Consider the following 22,247-nt stretch of genomic DNA (forward strand, 5'->3'; position numbering starts at 1 on the left):
TACTTATCTGAAAATGATGTCGTCTAATCACAGCCTTTCATCAAGAAAGGAAACAGATCAAATATAAGTCGTTGGATTAATCGATATAGAATCATTCACTCACGTGAGAAGCATGTGAAGAATAAAAGTTTGTTACATATTGTTAGATGTTGTACAAATTAGATAATGACAAGTGTATAGGCTTATTATCTTTGTTTTTTTATTTTTCAGTAGATATACTTGTATATATACATGATATCAGGGATGAATAGATATTTAGAAATTTTTCCAATCTTCTTCTTTAATTCTTTCATGGTATCAGAGCAGTAGCTCGATCCAAATCAACATCATCCTTTCTGAATCATCAATTCCCTGAGAAATGGGTACAGAAGCAGTTGCAACTGTTCTTCCTTCTGGTACTTCTTCCAGTGTGGATGGACAATCTGGTCAAGTGATGAACATTGATGTCCCTCACCCATACTTCATTCACAATTCAGATTCACCTGGGATGAATCTAATCACCTCAACTTTTGATGGAAAAGGATTTCCAGGTTGGAGGAGATCCATCCTCATTGCCCTGTCTGCCAAGAAGAAACTTGGATTCATCAATGGAACTTGTACTGCACCAGATCCACAAACTCCATAATATGCACAGTGGAGTTGCTGCAGTGACATGGTAATATCGTGGTTGTTAAACTTATTAACCAAAGAAATTGCAGATAGTGTAATTTACTCTAAAACAAAAAAAGAATTGTGGGACAGTTTGGATCACAGATTTGGTAGGACAAATGGTGCTAAACTATATCATTTGCAAAAGGAACTATCAGGAACTGTTCAAGGAAATTCAGATGTTGCAGGCTATTTCACCAAGCTGAAACGTTTGTGGGATGAACTAGATGCACTAAACATCATGATGTGTTGTTCCTGTATGTGTGTTTGTGAGGGCAAATCTAAACTGGTAAAGTCCTTGGAGGATCAACAATTGATACAATTTCTCATGGGTCTCAATGATGTTTATGCCTAAGCTAAGGGAAACATTTTGATACTGAACCTATTGCCTAATATTGACTATGGTTATTCACTCCTTCTACAAGATGAAAATCAAAGGGAAACATATGCAAAATTGGCAAGTGTTTTGATCTTCCAAGGTTATTCCAGTTCCCTTAATGACTACTTTTTGTTTTTCAAGTCCACTGGTGGCCTTATTTCTATCATTGTTGTTTATGTGGATGACATACTTATTACTAGCGATGACAAGGCTGAAATTCTACACATTACTACATTTCTCAACACAAAGTTTCAAGTCAAAGAACTGGGTGATTTACATTATTTTCTGGGTCTTGAGAATATTCTGAGAACATCAAGGGTTTATAGTCAATCAACGAAAGTTCACTTTGGAACTCCTCAATGAGTTTCCTCATACTGGTCCTGTTGTTTCTACTCCACTTGACCCCTACTTCAAACTCATTGTTGATGATAGCCCTTTGCTCCCTAATCCTACTATCTACATGCACTTGGTTGGTAAACTCAACTATTTGACACACACTCGACCTGACTTATCGTTTGCTGTGTTAAAGTTAAGTCAGTTTATGCAACGACCTACTCATTCACATTATTCAGCAGCCATTAGAGTTTTGAGGTACCTGAGTCTTGATCCAAGTCAAAGTATCCTCTTTTCCTCTGCTCCATCCTTGAAACTCCTTGCTTTCTGTGATGCTGATTGGGCATCCTGCAAAGAATCCCGTCAATCTGTTAGTGGGTATTTTATCACACTTGGTGGTGCTCCTGTGTCTTGGAAATCAAAAAAGCAAACCTCTATTTCTCTTTCATCTGCGAAAGCAAAATATAGATTTATGAGGCGTGTAACAACTGAAATTACCTGGTTAGCCAATTGCTCACTGATCTTTCCGCTCCTCCTTCTTTATCGATGTCCGTTTGCTCTGATAATTAAGCCGCCATTCACATCGCCAAAAACCTTGTTTTTCACGAGCGTACTAAGCATATGGATTTGAATTTTCATTTTGTTCGCCAGCAGTATGTTTCTGGTCTAATCTCACTATCCTTCATCCCATCTGTTCATCAGCTGGCCGACTTGTTCACCAAACCCCTACCTGGACCCTCTCATCAACTCTTGCTGCACAAATTGGGGGTTTCTTCTCCTCCCTCCAATTTGAGGGGGGATATTGACACTCATAACTCTCCATCATCGATTTCTTCTACCAAAGAAACGATTGAGGATTTTGAAGAAGAAAGAGGAAAAGGAAAGAACGAAGAATTCAAACAGCCTTGAGGAAACTTAGGTTTTTCTATACTTGTTTGAAAATGACGTGGTCTAATCATAACCTTTCATCAAGAAAGGAAACGGATCAAATATAAGCCGTTGGATCAATCGATATAGAATCATTCACTCACGTGAGAAACATGTGAAGAATAAAAGTTTGTTACATATTGTTAGATGCTGTACAAATTAGATAATGACAAATGTATAGACTTATTATCTTTGTTTTTTTAATTTTTCAGTAGATATACTTGTATATATACATGATATCAGGGATGAATAGATATTTAGAAATTTTCCCAATCTTCCTCTTTAATTCTTTAGTAAGAAGTGATTAAATGTTAAATTATATGTCTGAGTTTTTCATGTATGTAAAAATTGACTAAAATTTCAGTCATATATGTTTGATTCTTTTTTATCAATTTTGTTTTATTCTAGGAATTCAACAATTCAATACAAAATTCATCACCTAAATCTACTCCAAATAAGTTCATATTTGAAACATTTAAATCCATACATATAAAACAAACTCCAATCGTCGAGAACAATAAATCTAACAAACTCATTTTACAATAATGATAATTTGACATTATTTTTCAGATCGATTATTTAAAATTACTTTTTATAATTGAAATTTCTTAAAGCATTATATTTTAGAGTTAATATCTTAAAAGGTCACTCAACTATTAGAATTGATGTAACAAAGTCATTAAACTTTATTTTATATCAATAAAATCACTCAACTTAAGATTTTTATCTTCAAAAATCATTCAGCCAAATTTTGTCATTAAAAAAAAATCTAACATGATAAAATAAATTATTTTTGTATGTATTGAAACATAAACCCACAAATAAAAAAAATTAAAAGAAAAACCATTTACACTTCATCTTGGAGAAAAATTACTTGGATTAAAAAGGTATCGTGCTTTTCTTTTGGGATTTCGTTATGTGCCCTAAAAAAATTTACAGTTTATTTTGTGCAATTATAATGTATGAATTTAGATTTTTTATTAAATTTTATGTCTCCGTTTCTTTTATATACTGTTGTTGAACTTCTTCTTTTTGTCTGTTTCTTTAATTTATTCACCAAAAGGACTCTCAAAAAATTGTTTCAGATTATTCATGTTATTTTTCTTAAATAATGAATTTCTTCTTACAAAGTATGAAGGTTTAATTTGCCTAAATATTATGAAAAGAAAAAAGAAAAAATATAACAGTAAACACATTTTATGAACATATATGCTAAAATGAAATCTTTGACTCCAACTTTTACCAACAATTTCTTCGGATAGGCCTAAATTCTTATTCAAAAGTTAAGTTGTAACGTTATTAATATTATCTTATAATAAATTTAGGTGTCCATTTATGTGAATCCGTTGTTTAAGAAGATTTTAACATGAACAATATTAACGAATCTTCCGAAGGCATTTTTTTATGAGAATTTTTGTGGAAATAGAGAAAGAAAGCGAGAAGAGGTGTAATGGATTTTCTTTAATTTTATTTATTTATGCATTTTAAGCTTCAATACATACAAAAAAAAATTATTTTATCATGTTAGATTTTCTTTTAATAATAAAATTTGGTTGAGTGATTTTGGAAAATAAAAATCTTAAGTTGAATAATTTTTTTGATATTGTTGACATCCCGTGAGAAGGCGCAATGTCACGGTGACTCACAAAAATTAATAGTCAATTTAAAAAGAGTTAAAAACAATTTTAAAAAGGGGTGAAATGGGTTTAAAGGGAGTCGCCACCTAATTTTTAGGAAAACTAGGAAACCAATTAACAAATTAACTTAAATAAAAACTGTCTACGAAACCAATAGATTCTAGGTAAGGGGTTCAAGTTATTCCGAAGGTAAGATGTTAGACATCATTAGAAATCCAAAATTGTGAGTCCCGACTGAGTTCACTTTTTCAAATTGAGGAGGAAATAACAATAATATACAAATATAATAAACATGCGATATACACAATAATAAAATAAAACAATAATATAAGAACATCGATATATACAAGATAATGAATAAAGAATATATTTTTGAACTTTATTCGAATAGCTTCAATGGGAAGCAACTCCGTGTACCTGTAAAGACACTTAGTAAAAGTGTAATGACCCGGTAGGTTATTTTTGAGAATTTTAAACTATTCATTTAACTTGAGATAATTAATTGATGGATAATTGTAGATAAATGACTTAATCGATAGTTAATGGGCTAAAGCGATAATTTATTTAAGACCCTATACCATTTAGCCTATATTTAATAAAATAAGTGAGTTAAATCTATCACTTTTAGTACATAATTAATTGAGAAAAGAAGTAAAAACGAAAAGAAGGAACGGACAAGGGTTTCGGTATCACAAGTTGCGAACTGCATCCAGGTGAGATTTCAAGTTGGAACTCTTTAAACACGTAATGAATTGTTAATTCATGAAGCAATTAATATGTTTTCATGGGGAAGATAAGGAGTAGCATATTGATTTTACAAGCTATTGTTGCTTTCAATTAATGTTGCTACATGTGGGTTCTTTGAATTTGGGGGAAAAGTTTTAGTGGGTAATTATTTTAGGTAATTATTGGAATGATTATAAGGTAGTCGTAAGGTGATAATTGGTAGATGATAGTGGGGTGATTGGCTCATATTGAAAATATTGCAAATCTTTCATATAAGTTTGAATGATGTTACTGTTCTTTAATTGATATACATGTTAGTTCGTAGGTTGATTTTAGTGTTTCTCCAAATTCTTTATTATTATTATTATTATTATATTATAATTCGAGTTTCGCTATTTTAAGATAAGAAAGTAATTATTGGTGCAATATATCATACGAGAACTATTAGAATTGATATTGGAAAAAAATGGGACTTAACCCTATGCTTCAAACTTAAGAGCTTGATTTTTGGCTTGAATGAGTTATTGGGTCAAGGTTAAACATATAGCAATATGGGTGTTGTTAGTTATAAAATCTTATTGTGGTCATTAATGTGAATAGATTTCTTTGAGTTGAAAGTACAACGAAAGGGGAAGGCTCAAGTCTGGGAGCGAATTCTTGATTGATTGAGGCAAGTGAATTTCTAAACTCTTGTTAAGTGTATGAAATTCATGTGTTTCCTTGTGGTATATGTTTGGGAGTAATGGGACTTGGTGAAAGGTTGACTTGTCCACCTTGATTAATTCTAATGATGAAAAGGGGTAGTAAAATGCAATGTGATTAATTGTTTGTGTATGATGTGTTGAGAATGGTATGAGTACCGGTGTTATAAAGGGAAAGTTTATTACTATAGAATGCGGATTGTAATTCGAGAATGTCAAAGTATATGGGCATTCGCTGATATATTATTGACTTGATTTATTATGTGTGATTGTGTTCTTTATTGAACCCGTATAATTGTGATAATTGAGGTGATTATATGTAATAGTGACATTTGATTTATTGAGATGTTGCATCATCCCTTTTATTTGATATTGTATTTTGCACATGCATTGACATGAGATCGGGTATAAGTAAAGATCTAATATGTGGAGATTGTCCGTGTTGAGATTGAGTATGATTATAATTTGGGCACGTGCCGTGCGAGAAATTGATTATGATTATAAGTTGGGCACGTGGAGATCGTCTGTGCTGGGGATTGTTTGATTTTATGATAGTGCTTTGAGATCGTACGCACAGACACGTGGAGATCGTCTGTATCGGTATATGGACCTCGCGAGTCCCCCATGGGTCATGAACTCTCGATGTATTTCCGAGGAGTATCATGTATATACGGTTGAGAGAGTATTTGGTATTCTGAGGCATATCATTTCATGGTGTCATATTGCATTGCATCTCATGACATCCTTCATTCTTGATGATTTTGTGTTTTATTGGTGGTTGGAAAGTACTTGATATTTAATTACCTCTATTTGGTGAACTTGATCTTGTGTGTTGCTGATATTATGAGTGCCTTTTTGTGAAAGTTGTGATTGATGAATATTGAGTTTGTTGTTGAGGATATGTAATTGTTAAAGTGATTGTTGTTGAGCTGGGTGCTATGGAAACTGTAAACTGTTAGGTTGGGCTGGTTTTATGCAGGTTGTAGTTGTGGAGGTTCGGTTGGTGTGTAAGGAGTACCCGTATTTTATCCCCTTAGCTTGTGTTTAGAAGTTTACTTGCTGAGTACCGTGCGGTTGGTACTCACCCCCTGCTTCTACATTTTTGTAGGTTACTAGCCCGGACCTTTGTAATTTTTTTCTCTTCTCCTTGTCTAGGGCTTCTTATGGAGGTTTGTGAGGTAGCTGATTGCCATTTCAGCGAACGTTCTTACTCTTATTTATGATCTTGTTCTACTCTAGAAACAATGTCATATGAAACTTGTATTTTTCTTTTTGATTCAATTGTAATACTTTAGAGACTTGTACACGTGTAGGTTTTGGGGGTTTAATTAAGTTGACCTTGTTTTCTGCAGTATTTTATATTATTAGACTTTTATTCACGTTTTACTTCCCCATTCACTATATTAGTTGGGTTTTAGGCTGACTTGTCTTGATGGGATAAAATGAGTGTCATCACGTCCATTTTTGGGTCGTGACGTGTTAGTAATGAATAAATATGAATAAATCAAATAATAACTTAAAAATAAAAACCCGTCTTATTAACATGGAAGACCTTGGAAATCGATGGTAATTTCTTCATCGGCCAATTTTAACAAACAAAATATAAACAGAAACTAACTTTTCGTCTTTTTATATTGGGAAGGCCACCAAAACTAACGGAGAGATTTTCTCATTGACCAATTTTAAAATACAACAATTCAATAAAGCACACAAAGTATCTAAAATTAACCTCAAACAAAATGAGTAAACATAATAATAATAACAATAACAACATCAACAGTAACAAACGGGGGAAAACAATTTACTGGAAAATTCATTAAAACAAATACATAACATTGAACCAAATTAAAATAAGATATTAAACAAAGCTAGAACAATAATCATAAATAAAGCAAACATCAACTTGAAGTCATCAGAGGATGAAAAATAAATAAAATAATATAATATCCAAAATAGTAAATCACTAACAATAAACTAAAATATAATAGGATCATAATAAACTAAAACAAAAAAGAAAATCTATTGGAAAATATCAATAATCATTGGGTAAAAAAGAAAATAAGAGTGATTCGAATTTGAATTCCTCCGATCAAAAGGAAAATAACCTTCAAATACATAATATTACAATACAATATTTTAAACAATAAAAGAGAATCAAAATAAAGCAAATTTGCAACATACTAACATAAAGTAACAATTTATATGAAAAGACAAAAGAAGGTAAAAGATAATGAAATTGCTATGAGATTTTGCCGGAGAAAGAGTTCACTGATGGAGTGATATTGATGACATGATTTTGCCGGATCTGTTTTGAGCTTTGAGCTCGTTGGTTTGACCAGTTATTAATGATGTTGTTGTTCGCTAGTAATGTGTGGTGTTGGAGTGATAGCTCCGAGCTACTGGTGACCTGCAAAAACAAACATACACTCGAAAAGGGGAAGGGCACTGGCAGCGATTTGATAGTGGGTCTGGTGAGGCGAATAGTGATTTAATGGTGGCTTCGATCAGAGAAGAGTGGGTGTTGATTTGGAGCTGCTGGTTGACGGTGGAGAGTGGTGTTGTTTGAAGTTGTGTCGCTGTCCGTCGGAGCTTAGAGCTCATCGGCGATGGGGCGTGAGAAAATGCGGTGGGGTCTTGGGGTTTTGGAGGTCGTTGAGAGCTGTGGAAGAGGGTGTTTTTCGGTGGCTATTTCAGGCAAGTTAGGGGGATGTTTGGTTGCAGGAAAAGTGAAGGAAAGGGGCTGGGTTTGGTAGAGGACTAGTGAGGTTTGAGGTCTGATTTTCCATCGTCTTTCGTTGACCCTGGTTCTATCAAACCCGCTTCTTCTCAGAGTTGTAATCTTCCTATTAATGATTGTGACAACTTTTATAGGAAATGTCCTACCTTGGGGTCAAATGAGCTTTTATAGTCATTTCTTTTTTTCTTTTTTCTATCGTGACAAGTCTTGTTCCCCCACCTTTTAGCGTTCTGGGGGTCTACTATGTATTAAAATGTGAGTACCCTTTCTTCCACCTCCGAAGGATGGAGAGGGTACACAACAAAAAAAGCTAGGGTTTTGGTTGGCTGTTGTTTGATGGTGGATTTGGGGTTTCAGGTGGTGGTTTGGCAGCTGGAAAAGAGATTTGGTGGAGGAGAGTGGTGGCTGCTGGTTGTTGTTGGTCGGAGAGAATGGAGAGTTGCTGAGTTCGTTTGCTGCTACTATCAGTAATTACAGAAAAGAATGATAAATGAAGTTTAGTTGGTAAACAGTTCACCGGAAAAGGGAAAGGTTTTAGGTCTTCTGGGTGGTGGCCCGGCTGTTGGGAAATGGAAGTAGGGGAGAGATCAAGGGGTCGTTGGTGGTAGTGGACTAGTGGAGCTCCGGTGAGCTCACCAGAAAAATAATAAACAATGAAATATCCATTTTTGTGAATAAACAATCTGAAAATTCTTATCCCTAAAAAAAAACCACCACCCCCCTAACCTAATGAGCAAACTATTATTTAAATAGGGAATTGAAAATTACCAACAGTACACTATCACTATCTTAAAATCGTGGATCAAAATCACCGGTTAATAAAATATATGTGTATGAAATCTTATCCATATTCGAATGAATTTCTGGACTGTGCAAAATATCAAAATGAATATTAACAAATGTAACAAATAAAATGAATATGAAAAAAATGTAATGAACGTAACCAATAATATGTAATAATAGAAATAATGATTTTATTAAAAATAAACAAATTACGAGCTCCCAGCGGTTAATTCATCTGACCGTAAACTAGAGCCACTTTTGATTCTGCAATATTTTCTTTATTAATCACTCCAGATTCTTTCATTTCCATGTAAAGATCATTTCCTTCCCGAGTACGTTCACCCACTCCGCCAAATACGGATACGCCCCCGTGAGCTTTAGCACGGCTGTCACAAAATAAAATAAACAGAATTAATCGATAAAAATACTAATATTTTGAGAATAAGGATAATTATCAACAAATTGCATTAAAATGACAAAACATGTATTTTGAATTATTTAAAAAATAAAATTCTTAAAAAGTATTAACTTTAGAAATATCAGATCAAAATTTGGTGTCAACAACTTGCCCTTTTGTTTGATTAGGATCGATGAAAGAGATCATGGTCAAACAAAGTTGACGAACCAAAAATTGGTTTGATAAATTTTGAACAAAAAATATGAAATGTCAGTAGAGATTTTGAACAATACTCTACACTCATCGATGGGGCTGAAAATAATAAACAAAAGGCAATGATTGATTGTAAATTGAAAAACATTCACATACATGTGATGTTACTTTTAGAATTGCACAGTGAAGGTAGTGTACCTCTTTGAAAGGAGAATGATGTGAATAACATATCACTTTAAGCGAGGTGACGGCTTAGCTTGTCTTTTGAAAGGCAGACGAACCAACTTGAACTTAACATACCACTTAGAGGGAAGTGACAACCAAACGAGTTTCTTGAAAGACAGACGATCCAATTTGAATATAATATGTCACTTGAAGGGAGGTGACAATACAACTTTAATATAACATGTCACTTTGAATGAGGTGACAACCCAACGTGTCTCCTTGAAAGACGGACGACCATTTGAATATAATATGTCATTTGAATGTAGGTGACAACCCAACTTGAATATAACATATCACTTTGAACGAGGTGACAACCCAACATGTCTCTTTGAAAGGCGGACGACCCATTTGAATTTAACATGTCACCTGAATGGATGTGACAACCCAACTTGAATATAACATGTCACTTTGAACGAGGTGACAACCCAACGCGTCTCTTTGAAAGGCAAACAACTCATTTGAATATAACATGTCACTTGAATGGAGGTGACAACCCAACTTGAATATAATATGTCACTTTGAACGAGGTGACAACCCAACATGTCTCTTTGAAAGGCGGACGACCCATTTGAATATAACATGTCACTTGAATAGAGGTGACAATCCAATATGAATATAACATGTCACTTTGAATGAGATAACAACCAACGTGTCTATTTGAAAGACGGACGACCCATGTTGAATATAACATGACACTTTGAACGAGGTGACAACCCAACTTGAATATAACATGTCACTCTGAACAAGGTAACAACCCAACATGTCTCTTTTAAAGGAGGACGACCCAACTTGAACTTAGCGTGTCACTTGAAGGGATATGACGACCCAATCGTGAACTTGATATGTCACTTAAAGGAATGTGACAATCCAACGTGTCTCTTTAAAAGGCGGACGACCCAATTTGAATATAACATGTCACTTTGAACGAGGTGATAAACCAACTTGAATATAACATGTCACTTTGAGCGAGGTGACAACCCAACGTGTTTCCTTGAAAGGCGGACGACCCATGTTGAATATAACACGTCTCTTTGAACGAGGTGACAACCCAACATGTCTCTTTGAAAGATGGACAACCCAACTTGAACATAATATGTCACTTTGAATAAGGTGACAACCCAACGTGTCTCTTTGAAAGGCAGATGACCCAACTTGAATATAACATGTCACTTTAAACGAGGTGACAACCCAACATGTCTCTTTGAAAGGCGGACGACCTAACTTGAACTTAACGTGCCATTTGAAGGGAGACGACAACCCAATCTTGAACTTTATATGAATGGTGTATCACAAAATCTTCAATAACAATGTTAGTAACAAATATAACATATGCAACATAAATTATGCAAACATGGCATCATATGAACAAGGTATTAACCAATGCAACAATTCAAACTTAATAACATCATGAATAGAATAAAAAAAAATGTTAATTTGAAATGGAATAACAAATTAAAAAGTGTCATACTGAACGGCATGACAAACCAATTTTTAAAAACATTATTTTATTTGAGATAACAAATTAATTTTTAAAAGATGTTATTTTGAAAGGTATGACAACCTAAATTTAAAAAGATGACATTTTGAAGGGTATGACTACCCAAAATTTAAGAAAATATCATTTGAAGGGAATGACGATCCAAATTAAAAAATGTCATTTTGAAGGGTATGACGACCCAAAAATACAATTTTAACTTTGAAACAATCCACAAAGTTACTTTGGACAAGTATCAACAATGAAACGGTCCACAAAGTTGGTTTGGACAAATATCAACAATGAAACGGTCCAGAAAGTTGGTATGGACAAATATTGAAAAGTGGGTTTCAACCAATTTTTATTTTATGAACAATGAAACATATTTTAACTTGGTTAGCGCCAACAATAGTATTGTACAAAATATTCTCACAATTCTTTCTCTTTCAACTGCGATTGAATTCGAGGTAATTCCTATAGATTCAAGTGGCACCTCAAATGTACTTAAGTAACGACAAGATTCACTCATCTCGCTACAAACAAATGCTTTGAACTAGACCTAAAATCATGTTTCAAGTGTCCTCACTACAAAGAAAGTCTCAATTTGCACACATTTAAAGTATTTTGATTTGGGACATTTGGAAAAGCACACTCACACTCATAAAAAATGTTCAACATATGCAATTGTGATACCATAAGTTTGGCCTTCATGTAAATCTTCACTAATGTGAGAACATTTGAAATGAAATCATGTAGGGCTTGTTAAAAGCTTGTAATGTAGGTTTAGGGACGGGTAGGATAGTCATTTGAGATAAAAGTGACTTAATCATTTCTTGAGCATTGCACTGAATTTGTGCTTTCAACGTTTGGTACGCTTTTAGCATTTGATTCTCTTTGTTGTCCCTTCCTTTTGCACATTTAACTCCTTTTGAAGCTTTGCTTGTCTGAGATTTTCCCTTTTGAATTTTCTCCTTTTTGTTTGGAGTGTCTTTCTTCTTTTTTTGAAATTATTCTTGCTTAAATTTGTGGGAAATTTTCAACTATTTCTTCTTTCTCTTGTAGTCATTTTTATATTCTTGACTTTCAGGGACTTTGATAACTTTTGTCTTTGACAAATTTGAACTTTGGCCAAAAGAGAGATAATGCATATAAACACTCAGAATGGGTATAGGCTAAAATGTGGTTGTCCAAAGAAAAGACTCAAGGCTCAAAGTGGGACATACCAAGGATTGATGTCATTTGATAGGCTTTGAAAGGCTCAAATGAGTTAAAAAATGCCTATAATCATTTTTCAAATCAAACATCACTCAGGATTTCGCCTGAACAAACATTTAGGCCAAGTTCTAGATCAACAAAGCAACACAATTGAATTTAATAAAAAACTCACCACACAATGCACATGAAACGATGAATCTGGTTTTGTTCTAATATTGAATGAATGCAAGAGAATACTTTCAAGTGTAACAAAAGTATGAATGAGAGGTACCAAAAGAATTCATGGCTTAACAAAAGTCCAATCTTCTCTATTATACAAATTATTTTTCATATGCACACTTGAACTGTGTTGGCACCAACCAAGTCAAAAAATAATTTCAAAATATAAACAATTTAAAGAAAAAAAAAATAAAAAATCTGAAAGAATAAAGTATACCGAACCCTAGAAGGGCTATCTATGTTTCTCATTGATGAGAATCAGATTTGCATAGTTCGTTCATATATGACATAAAACCTATATTTTGAACAACAAATGAATTTTTTTAAAGGAAAATAAACGGAATAAAGAACCAATGAGCCACATTGAAGGGCGGGCAATCCAAATTTAACAAAAAATATTTTCTTAATATTTAAAGAAAACTTAACAAGAATGAAGAAATCAGTGAGTCACATTGAAGGGCGGACCACCCAAATTTAACAAAAAATCTTTTTTATTAATTAAAGAAAAAGTAACAAAAATAAAAAATTAATGAGTCACATTGAAGGGCGGACAACCCAACTTAAAAAAAAATGTCAACTAAATCAATATTTTTTATGGAATGTAAGATAAATAAAGTCAAAGATATACAATGAATACAACATCATGTACAAAAAAATAATAAATAAATAAAATAAATGCAAATTGTATAAACCAACTCGGAGTGATGCCTCATAAATCTGGTGTCTGAGTACACATTTGGTGAAATTTTTTAGGGCATTCCTTAAAATTTTTGTCTATGTTTCAGTTTCAACAACCTATGGTATTTAATTTTGTAACAACAATCTCCTTTGTAAATTTTTTGGAGACCTCCTCAAAAAACTTTGCCTCAGTTTCCGCCTTGAAGTAATGGAAAGTTTACGGGGAACATGACTGAGCCCTTATGGAGCATACGTATCCCGTTGAAGCAGGTTTCAGATCAAACGTAGTTCCAACAGATTGTAACTTGAAAAAAGATTGGACTAGATTATGAATATTCTAAAACTAGGTTACCAAGAGTGCCTTTTGAAAGACCGGAAATCCAAGCAGACAACTTAGGCTGGAACTCATGACAATCATTGGACGCATGACGAACCAATAAATTGCCGATCATTTCAGAAAAGGGTTGAGTATAAAAAAGTCTAGCTGCAATTATGCAAAAAACGTTCTTTAATATACTATATACATATCGAAAAATGTCATGAATGCAACAATAATATACAACAAATAACGAATAAATAATGAGTACAATATGCAAATAATCAATAAAATATACAAAATATAATGACTAACACAATAAAAGAATAGTCTCCTCAATTTGAAAAAAATGAATCCATAATAGTTAGAATCTCTATGTCCCCAACGGAGTCGTCATTCTGTTGACATTCCGTGAGAGGGCGCAACATCGTGATGACTCACAAAAAATAATAGTCAATTTAAAAAGAGTTAAAAGAATTTTAAATAAGGGTGAAATGGGTTTAAAGGGAGTCGCCACCTAAGTTTCACCAATTAACAAATTAACTTTAATAAAAATTATCTACGAAACCAATAGATTCTAGGTAAGGGTTCAAGTTATTCCGAAGGGAAGGTGTTAGGCATCTTTCGAAATCCACAATTGTGGTCCTAATTGAGTTCACTTTTTCAAATTGAGAAGGAAATAACAATAATATACAAATATAATAAACATGCGATATATACAATAATAAAATAAAACAATAATATAAGAACATCGATATATGTAAGATAATGAATAAATAATATAATTCAAATTTCATTCGAATAGCTGCAATGAGAAGCAACCCCGTGTACCTATAAAGACACTTAATAAAAGTGTTAGTAATAAATAAATATGAATAAATCAAATAATAACTTAAAAATAAAAATCCATCTTATTAACATTGAAGGCCTTGGAAATCGACAATAATTTCTTCATCGACCAATTTTAACAAACAAAATATAAACATAAACTAAATTTCTATTTTTTAATATTAGGAAGGCTTCCAAAACTGACAGAGAGATTTTCTCATTGACAAATTTTAAAATACAACAATTCACTAAAGCACACAAAGTATCTAAAATTAACCTTAAATAAAATGAGTAAACATAATAATAATAATAATAACAATAATAACATCAACATTAACAAACGGGGGCAAAACAATTCACTGGAAAATTCATTAAAATAAATACATAACATTGAACCAAAATAAAATAAGATATTAAATAAAGTTAGAACAATAATCATAAATAAAGCAAACATCAACTTGCAGTCGTCAGAGGATGAAAAATAAATAAAATAATATAATATCCAAAATAGTAAATCACTAACAATAAACTAAAATATAATAGGATCATAATAAACTAAAACAAAAAAGAAAATCTATTGGAAAATATCAATAATCATTGGGTAAAAAAGAAAATAAAAGTGATTAAAAGAAAAATAACCCTCAAATACATAATATTACAACACAATATTTAAAACAATAAAAGAGAATCAAAATAAAGCAAATTTGCAACATACTAACATAAAGTAACAATTTATATGAAAAGACAAAAGAAGGTAAAAGATAATGAAATTACTATGGGGTTGCCGGAGAAAGAGTTCACTGATGGAGTGATGTTGATGACGTGATTTTGCCGGATCTGTTTGAGCTTTGAGCTCGCTGGTTTGTCCAGCTATTATTGATGTTGTTGTTCGCTAGTAATGGATGGTGTTGGAGTGATAGCTCCGAGCTACTGGTGACCTGCGAAAACAAACATAAACTCAAAAAAGAAAAATGGGAAGGGCACTGGCAGCAATTTGATGGTAGGTCTGGTGAGGCGAAAATGGTGGCTTTGATCAGAGAAGAGTGGGTGTTGGTTTGGAGCTGCTGGTTGACGATGGAGAGTGGTGTTGTTTGAAGTTGTGTCGCTGTCCGTCGAAGCTTAGAGCTCATCGGCGATGGGGCGTGAGAAAATGCGATGGGGTCTTGGGGTTTTGGAGGTCGTTGAGAGCTGCGGAAGATGGTGTTTTCCGATGGCTATTTCAGGCAGGTTTGGGGGATGTTTGGATGTTGGAAATGTGAAGGAAATGGGCTGGGTTTGGTAGAGGACTAGTGGGGTTTGAAGTCTGGTTTACTGGGGTTTTGGTTGGCTTTTGTTTGCTGGTGGATTTGGGGGTTTCAGGTGGTGGTTTGGTAGCTGAAAAAGAGATTTGGTGGAGGAGAGTGGTGGTTGTTGGTCGGATAGAATGGTGAGTTGCTGGGTTCGTTTGCTGCTACTACCAGTAGCTACGGAGAAGAATGATAAATGAAGTTTGGTTGGTAAACAGTTCATCGGAAAGGGGAAAGGTTTTGGGTCTTTTGGGTGGTGGTTCAGCTGTTGGGAAATGGAAGTAAGGGAGAGATCAAGGGGTCGTTGGTGGTGGTGGACTGGTGGAGCTCCGGTGAGCTCACCGGAAAAATAATAAACAATGAAAAATCCCTTTTTGTGAATAAACAATCTGAAAATTCTTATCCCTAAAAAAAATCCACCACCCCTTAACCTAATGAGCAAATTATTCTTTAAATAGGGAATTGAAAACTACCAATAGTACAATATCACTATCTTAAAATCGTGGGTCAAAATCATTGGTTAATAAAATATCTGTGTATGAAATCTTATCTATATTCTAATGATTTTCTGGACTGTGCAAAATATCAAAATGAATATTAACAAATGTAATAGATAAAATGGGTATGAAAAAAATGTAATGAACGTAACCAATAACATGTAAAAAAAGCAATTTAATAGAAATAATGATTTATAAAAAATGAACAAATTCAATCGGTTGTCACAAAATAATATAAACATAATTAATCAATAAAAATCCTAATATTTTGAGAATAAGGATAATTATCAACAAATTACATTAAAATGACAAAACATGTATTTTGAACTATTTAAAAAATAAAATATTTAAAAAGTATTAACTTTAGAAATATCATACTAAAATTTGGTGTCAACAAATACAAAATAAAGTTTAATGATTTTGCAACATCAATTCTAATAGTTGAGTGATCTTTTAGAATATTAACTTTTATATTTTCAATTGCTAGAAATTTATAACATACCATTGTAGTTTGTACACTGTACAGCAAATAGAAAGAAAATTTGAATGACCAATGTAAGTGGTGTGATTTTTTTCCTTTTGCATTTTCTCCTGTTAATAAGATCGAAGCCCAAAATGTAAACCCAAGGCCCAAAAGGCCTTAGCAACGCCAATCTCTATCATATATAAACGAAGGAAAACCTAGTTAGGGTTTCATCCATCGTCAGTCGTACCAGCAAAGAGAAGTGCAGAAACATGGTGAAATTCCTTAAGCCAAACAAAGCCGTAGTGGTTCTCCAGGGCAAGTACGCCGGGAGGAAAGCGGTCATTGTTCGAGCGTTCGACGATGGGACACGTGATAGGCCATACGGACATTGTTTGGTCGCCGGCGTAGCTAAGTACCCAAAGAAAGTGATCCGTAAGGACTCTGCGAAAAAGCAGGCGAAGAAATCACGCGTCAAGACTTTCATCAAGCTTGTCAATTACAACCACATCATGCCTACTCGTTACACACTGGATGTTGATTTGAAGGAAGCCGTTACTGTCGATTGCCTTCAGTCACGTGATAAGAAGGTTACTGCTGCTAAGGAGGCCAAGGCTAAGTTTGAAGAGCGATTCAAAACCGGGAAAAATCGCTGGTTCTTCACCAAGCTTAGATTTTGAGTGGTTTGCTCTTAATTTGGTAATTTTCTGTTCTGGATATTCAGAATATTTGCTCTGTTTTGTTTTGTTCTTGTTCAAACAACTTTTAATTTGAAATGATAGATCTGGTTTTATCTTTAATCATTATTCCTATTGCTAATGTTTTCTGTATCTATACTTCTTACAAGTGATTAATATAATATTGCAGTTGTTATGAGTGAAATGAACATCACTGTGTGTATGTCAGTGTATACCTAACATGTTGACAAATCCCAAATTAGTAGTATGATCTTTGATAAGTGCAACTAGTTTGTTACCATACTGGTGTATGGTGGTTACAATTTAAGATTGTTGTTGGTCTTTACCAGTGTATAGGTGTATGTTATGGAATTACATGGGGTATGTTGTTGTAGTGAAAACACATAAGCTGTGACTGTAGAGAATTTGAATTCGTAATATATATTGCTTTCTGAGGCGTTGCATGCATTGACCTATTAATGTTTGATGGATGTGTCAAGGAAAGCATAGAATGATGTCAATCCAAAGTCATTTAGTGAGTTAAGTAAACTGTTTTCTTATCTAGTTTGCTTGATAGTTGGATTGCAACATGATCAGAATTCGTCTGTCTTGTGTAAATGTTTCCTTAGAAGTGACTTCAGTTTTTGTTCTTAATGATTATGTGTTGCTTCATATGGTGAACTCTCTTAAAATTGAAGTGAGGGATGTTCAAGTTTCCGAAGCATAAATGAATAGTCAGTATTAAACAGCATGGTGTATTTCAATTGCATCTTGCTACCTGTCTCCTGCTACATCGTATTTTGTCATTTCCGAGCTTTAGGAAAAGTTCTTTCTTCTTCCTGAGATTGAAAGAATGCAATGTAGTTGTTCTGATATTTACTTTCAAATTATAGCAAGTGCTGTTTAGAGTATGATCAGTGTTTGACAAATCCCAAATTAGTAGTATGATCTTTGATAAGTGCATGTAGTTTGTTACCACTGTATTGGTGTATGGTGGTTGCGATTTAAGATTGTTGTATGACATTTACCAGTGTATAGGTGTATGTTATGGTATTACATGGGGTATGTTGTTGTAGTGAAAACACATAAGCTGTGACTGTAGAGAATTTGAATTCGTAATATATATTGCTTTCTGAGGCGTTGCATGCATTGACCTATTAATGTTTGATGGATGTGTCAAGGAAAGCATAGAATGATGTCAATCCAAAGTCATTTAGTGAGTTAAGTAAACTGTTTTCTTATCTAGTTTGCTTGATAGTTGGATTGCAACATGATCAGAATTCGTCTGTCTTGTGTAAATGTTTCCTTAGAAGTGACTTCAGTTTTTGTTCTTAATGATTATGTGTTGCTTCATATGGTGAACTCTCTTAAAATTGAAGTGAGGGATGTTCAAGTTTCCGAAGCATAAATGAATAGTCAGTATTAAACAGCATGGTGTATTTCAATTGCATCTTGCTACCTGTCTCCTGCTACATCGTATTTTGTCATTTCCGAGCTTTAGGAAAAGTTCTTTCTTCTTCCTGAGATTGAAAGAATGCAATGTAGTTGTTCTGATATTTACTTTCAAATTATAGCAAGTGCTGTTTAGAGTATGATCAGTGTTTGACAAATCCCAAATTAGTAGTATGATCTTTGATAAGTGCATGTAGTTTGTTACCACTGTATTGGTGTATGGTGGTTGCGATTTAAGATTGTTGTATGACATTTACCAGTGTATAGGTGTATGTTATGGTATTACATGGGGTATGTTGTTGTAGTGAAAACACATAAGCTGTGACTGTAGAGAATTTGAATTCGTAATATATATTGCTTTCTGAGGCGTTGCATGCATTGACCTATTAATGTTTGATGGATGTGTCAAGGAAAGCATAGAATGATGTCAATCCAAAGTCACTTATTGAGTTATGTAAACTGTTTTGTTATCTAGTTTGCTTGATAGTTGGATTGCAACATGATCAGAATTCGTCTGTCTTGTGTACATGTTTCCTTAGAAGTGACTTCAGTTTTTGTTCTTAATGATTATGATTATGTGTTGCTTCATATGGTGAACTCTCTCTTAAAATTGAAGTGAGGGATGTTCAAGTTTCCGAAGCATAAATGAATAGTCAGTATTAAACAGCATGGTGTATTTCAATTGCATCTTGCTACCTGTCTCCTGCTACATCGTATTTTGTCATTTCCGAGCTTTAGGAAAAGTTCTTTCTTCTTCCTGAGATTGAAAGAATGCAATGTAGTTGTTCTGATATTTACTTTCAAATTATAGCAAGTGCTGTTTAGAGTATGATCAGTGTTTGACAAATCCCAAATTAGTAGTATGATCTTTGATAAGTGCATGTAGTTTGTTACCACTGTATTGGTGTATGGTGGTTGCGATTTAAGATTGTTGTATGACATTTACCAGTGTATAGGTGTATGCTATGGTATTACATGGGGTATGTTGTTGTAGTGAAAACACATAAGCTGTGACTGTAGAGAATTTGAATTCGTAATATATATTGCTTTCTGAGGCGTTGCGTACATTGACCTATTAATATTCGATGGACGTGTCAAGGAAAGCATAGAATGATGTCAATCCAAAGTCCTTTAGTGATTTACGTATACTGGTTTCTTATCTAGTTTGCTTGATGGTTGGATTGCAACATTGTAATTATCAAAATTCCGTCTGCCACTTACCCTGTGTGCACCCAAAGGATAACGGCTGCGGGTTTTCCTTGTCATAAAAAAAAAATCCCGTCTGCCACTTCTCAGTTTTTTTATTCTTGTTGTTTATGTGTTGCTTCATATGGTGAACTCTCTCTTAAAATTGAAGTGAGGGATGTTCAAGTTTCCGAAGCATAGATGAATAGTCAGTATTAAACAGCATGGTGTAAGTCAATTACATCTTGCTACATTCTATTTTGTCATTTCTAAGCTTTAGGATAAGTCCTTTCTTCTTCTTGAGATTGAATGAATGCAATTTAGTTGTTCGGATATTTACTTTCAAAATGTAGCAAGTGCTGTTTAGAGTACAATCATCATTGTTTGGTTTACTCTCAGTCATACAAGAAAGTATAGTTATTACTCTTATCAAATTTGATATGAGTTACATGTATGATATGGATGACATTAGTAATTTGAGCTAGGGTCACTGATTGTGTTTCTGTCTTGCTGTTCATTGAGTTAACTTATTTGATTAAGGGATGTCTTCTAATTCATAACATTACCTTATTTTTGATATATTTGCATCCTCTGGTGCATATTGTTGAAAATGTTTTCTTCATCCAATGAACAGTTTTGTTTGCTATCATGTTGTAAGCATAGTTGCCAAACCAGTTTTATTTCAAAGTTGCAAAGCTCAAGAAAAACTTTAAGAAGAAGAGTATTTGTTAGTTACTCAAGAGTTTTAACAATATTTCAGTGTTTGCAACCGTTAACCTGTTTTGATTAATAATCTTTAGTCTATGGTATTTTAATCATGATGATTGAATTTGCTCATCACAAAATGGAAAGGGAAGCGATTCATTTGTTAATGTTTCTGTAGATACTCACTTCTCTTGATTGGTTGAAACATGTTCAAGGTTGTTTTAATCTAATTATAAATGAGTTCAATTGTCAAACCCAAGAGATGAGGAGAAACAAAAATAACAGTAATAAAGAGTAGTTATGTATATGTAATTTATATTTATAATAATGACGTATAAGTCAGAATAAAGGATGTACAATGTATATTATATAGATATTTAAATCGAAAAAGAGAACAATGAAGAGGGTTTGTTTATAATCTATGGTAGCTTTGGGAAGATAGTAAAAAATCTACTACTTTATATTGGACTTATTTCATATAACTTAATGTTATTATTTTGGCTGTTTGTTTTGCAAACAAAAAATTTATTGAGCCATGCTCATTGTGAAATGTTTATTTGGAAACTATTTTTTAGGGCCGTTTAAGTACAAAATTTCTGGATTTCATTAGTTTAGTTCTTTTTGACCCGTAATCTTAGAATTTCACTAGGGGGATGTGAATTTTTTGTAATTTCTTTTGATAAAAATAACTAATAAATCTATAAAAATGTAATAAGATCTATATTTTTTGATAACTTTTTGTGGAAATGAGTCAATTTGACTCACAATTTGAATATAAGAAATTTTATGTATAGCAATTATTATTTAGTCAAATGACTGTAAGTCGAAAATATTTACACTTCATTTTTGGTTGAGAGGTCACATGTGCCGCCCTCTTAGATGCTGTATGAATCGAAAATATAAGAATACCTATAAATTATCCGTCCTTCAATTGGTTGGCATTTTTATGACAATAATATAATATAACTAATACCAACAATTGTTATAGTAAGATTTAAAATTCGGATAACTACTTTGTGATAAAACAAAACTTTTCTTAATGCTTTTATGTTTCTTGATCGGTCGGATAAGAGATAATATTCTTGATATAAATATAAATCCATTTTATATTAAAATAGAAAATGAAATAACTAAATTTGGCTAGTCAAACAAGGAAGCAAAAATTTGGCCCTTTTCTGGCTAGTCAAATAAGGAAGCTAACAGAAGAGTAATACTATAATATTCCAATGATTGCGTGAGAAGAAATTTTCCAAATTACAAGCAGATAACCTGATTCTTCTGTAGCTGTTTGTCAAATCATTACAACTAGTCTAGTTTAGCTCTTCTCATCATTCTTGTATTTACAATGCATGGATTAATTATGTATTAGAGTAGTATTTATTCTATTTTTTTTTTAGATTCCTTTATAACTTATATATGTATAATTGTACCACCATGTTTAATATGTTGAACTTATACATAAAATATATTAGTATTAATTATAATACATAAATAATTCATTTTTCTAATCGATAAGAAAAAAACCATCAATGTCACCCAAGACACT

The 22,247-nt window shown here is 33.1% G+C and overlaps 1 protein-coding gene and 4 non-coding genes across 5 annotated transcripts; all 5 read left to right on the plus strand.

Moving 5' to 3' along the window:
- The first annotated feature begins 16,922 nt into the window (after positions 1–16,922).
- On the plus strand, positions 16,923–17,482 carry LOC125835517 (60S ribosomal protein L27-3). Its single transcript, XM_049514649.1, has one exon. The coding sequence runs from the start codon at positions 16,955–16,957 to the stop codon at positions 17,360–17,362; it is 408 nt and encodes a 135-aa protein (XP_049370606.1). The 5' UTR covers positions 16,923–16,954; the 3' UTR covers positions 17,363–17,482.
- A 540-nt stretch (positions 17,483–18,022) lies between these two features.
- Positions 18,023–18,155, plus strand: LOC125835619 (small nucleolar RNA snoR137). Its single transcript, XR_007443415.1, has one exon. It is a non-coding gene; the product is annotated as a small nucleolar RNA snoR137 (small nucleolar RNA).
- Positions 18,156–18,703: 548 nt separating this feature from the next.
- LOC125835620 (small nucleolar RNA snoR137) lies at positions 18,704–18,836 on the plus strand. The gene has a single exon (XR_007443416.1). It is a non-coding gene; the product is annotated as a small nucleolar RNA snoR137 (small nucleolar RNA).
- Positions 18,837–19,390: 554 nt separating this feature from the next.
- LOC125835621 (small nucleolar RNA snoR137) lies at positions 19,391–19,525 on the plus strand. Its single transcript, XR_007443417.1, has one exon. It is a non-coding gene; the product is annotated as a small nucleolar RNA snoR137 (small nucleolar RNA).
- Positions 19,526–20,131: 606 nt separating this feature from the next.
- On the plus strand, positions 20,132–20,265 carry LOC125835622 (small nucleolar RNA snoR137). The gene has a single exon (XR_007443418.1). It is a non-coding gene; the product is annotated as a small nucleolar RNA snoR137 (small nucleolar RNA).
- The last annotated feature ends 1,982 nt before the right edge of the window (positions 20,266–22,247 follow it).

Source organism: Solanum verrucosum, unplaced genomic scaffold (genome assembly GCF_900185275.1).
Source record: "Solanum verrucosum unplaced genomic scaffold, falcon-dt-bn FXZP01000040.1, whole genome shotgun sequence".
NCBI lineage: Eukaryota > Viridiplantae > Streptophyta > Magnoliopsida > Solanales > Solanaceae > Solanum > Solanum verrucosum.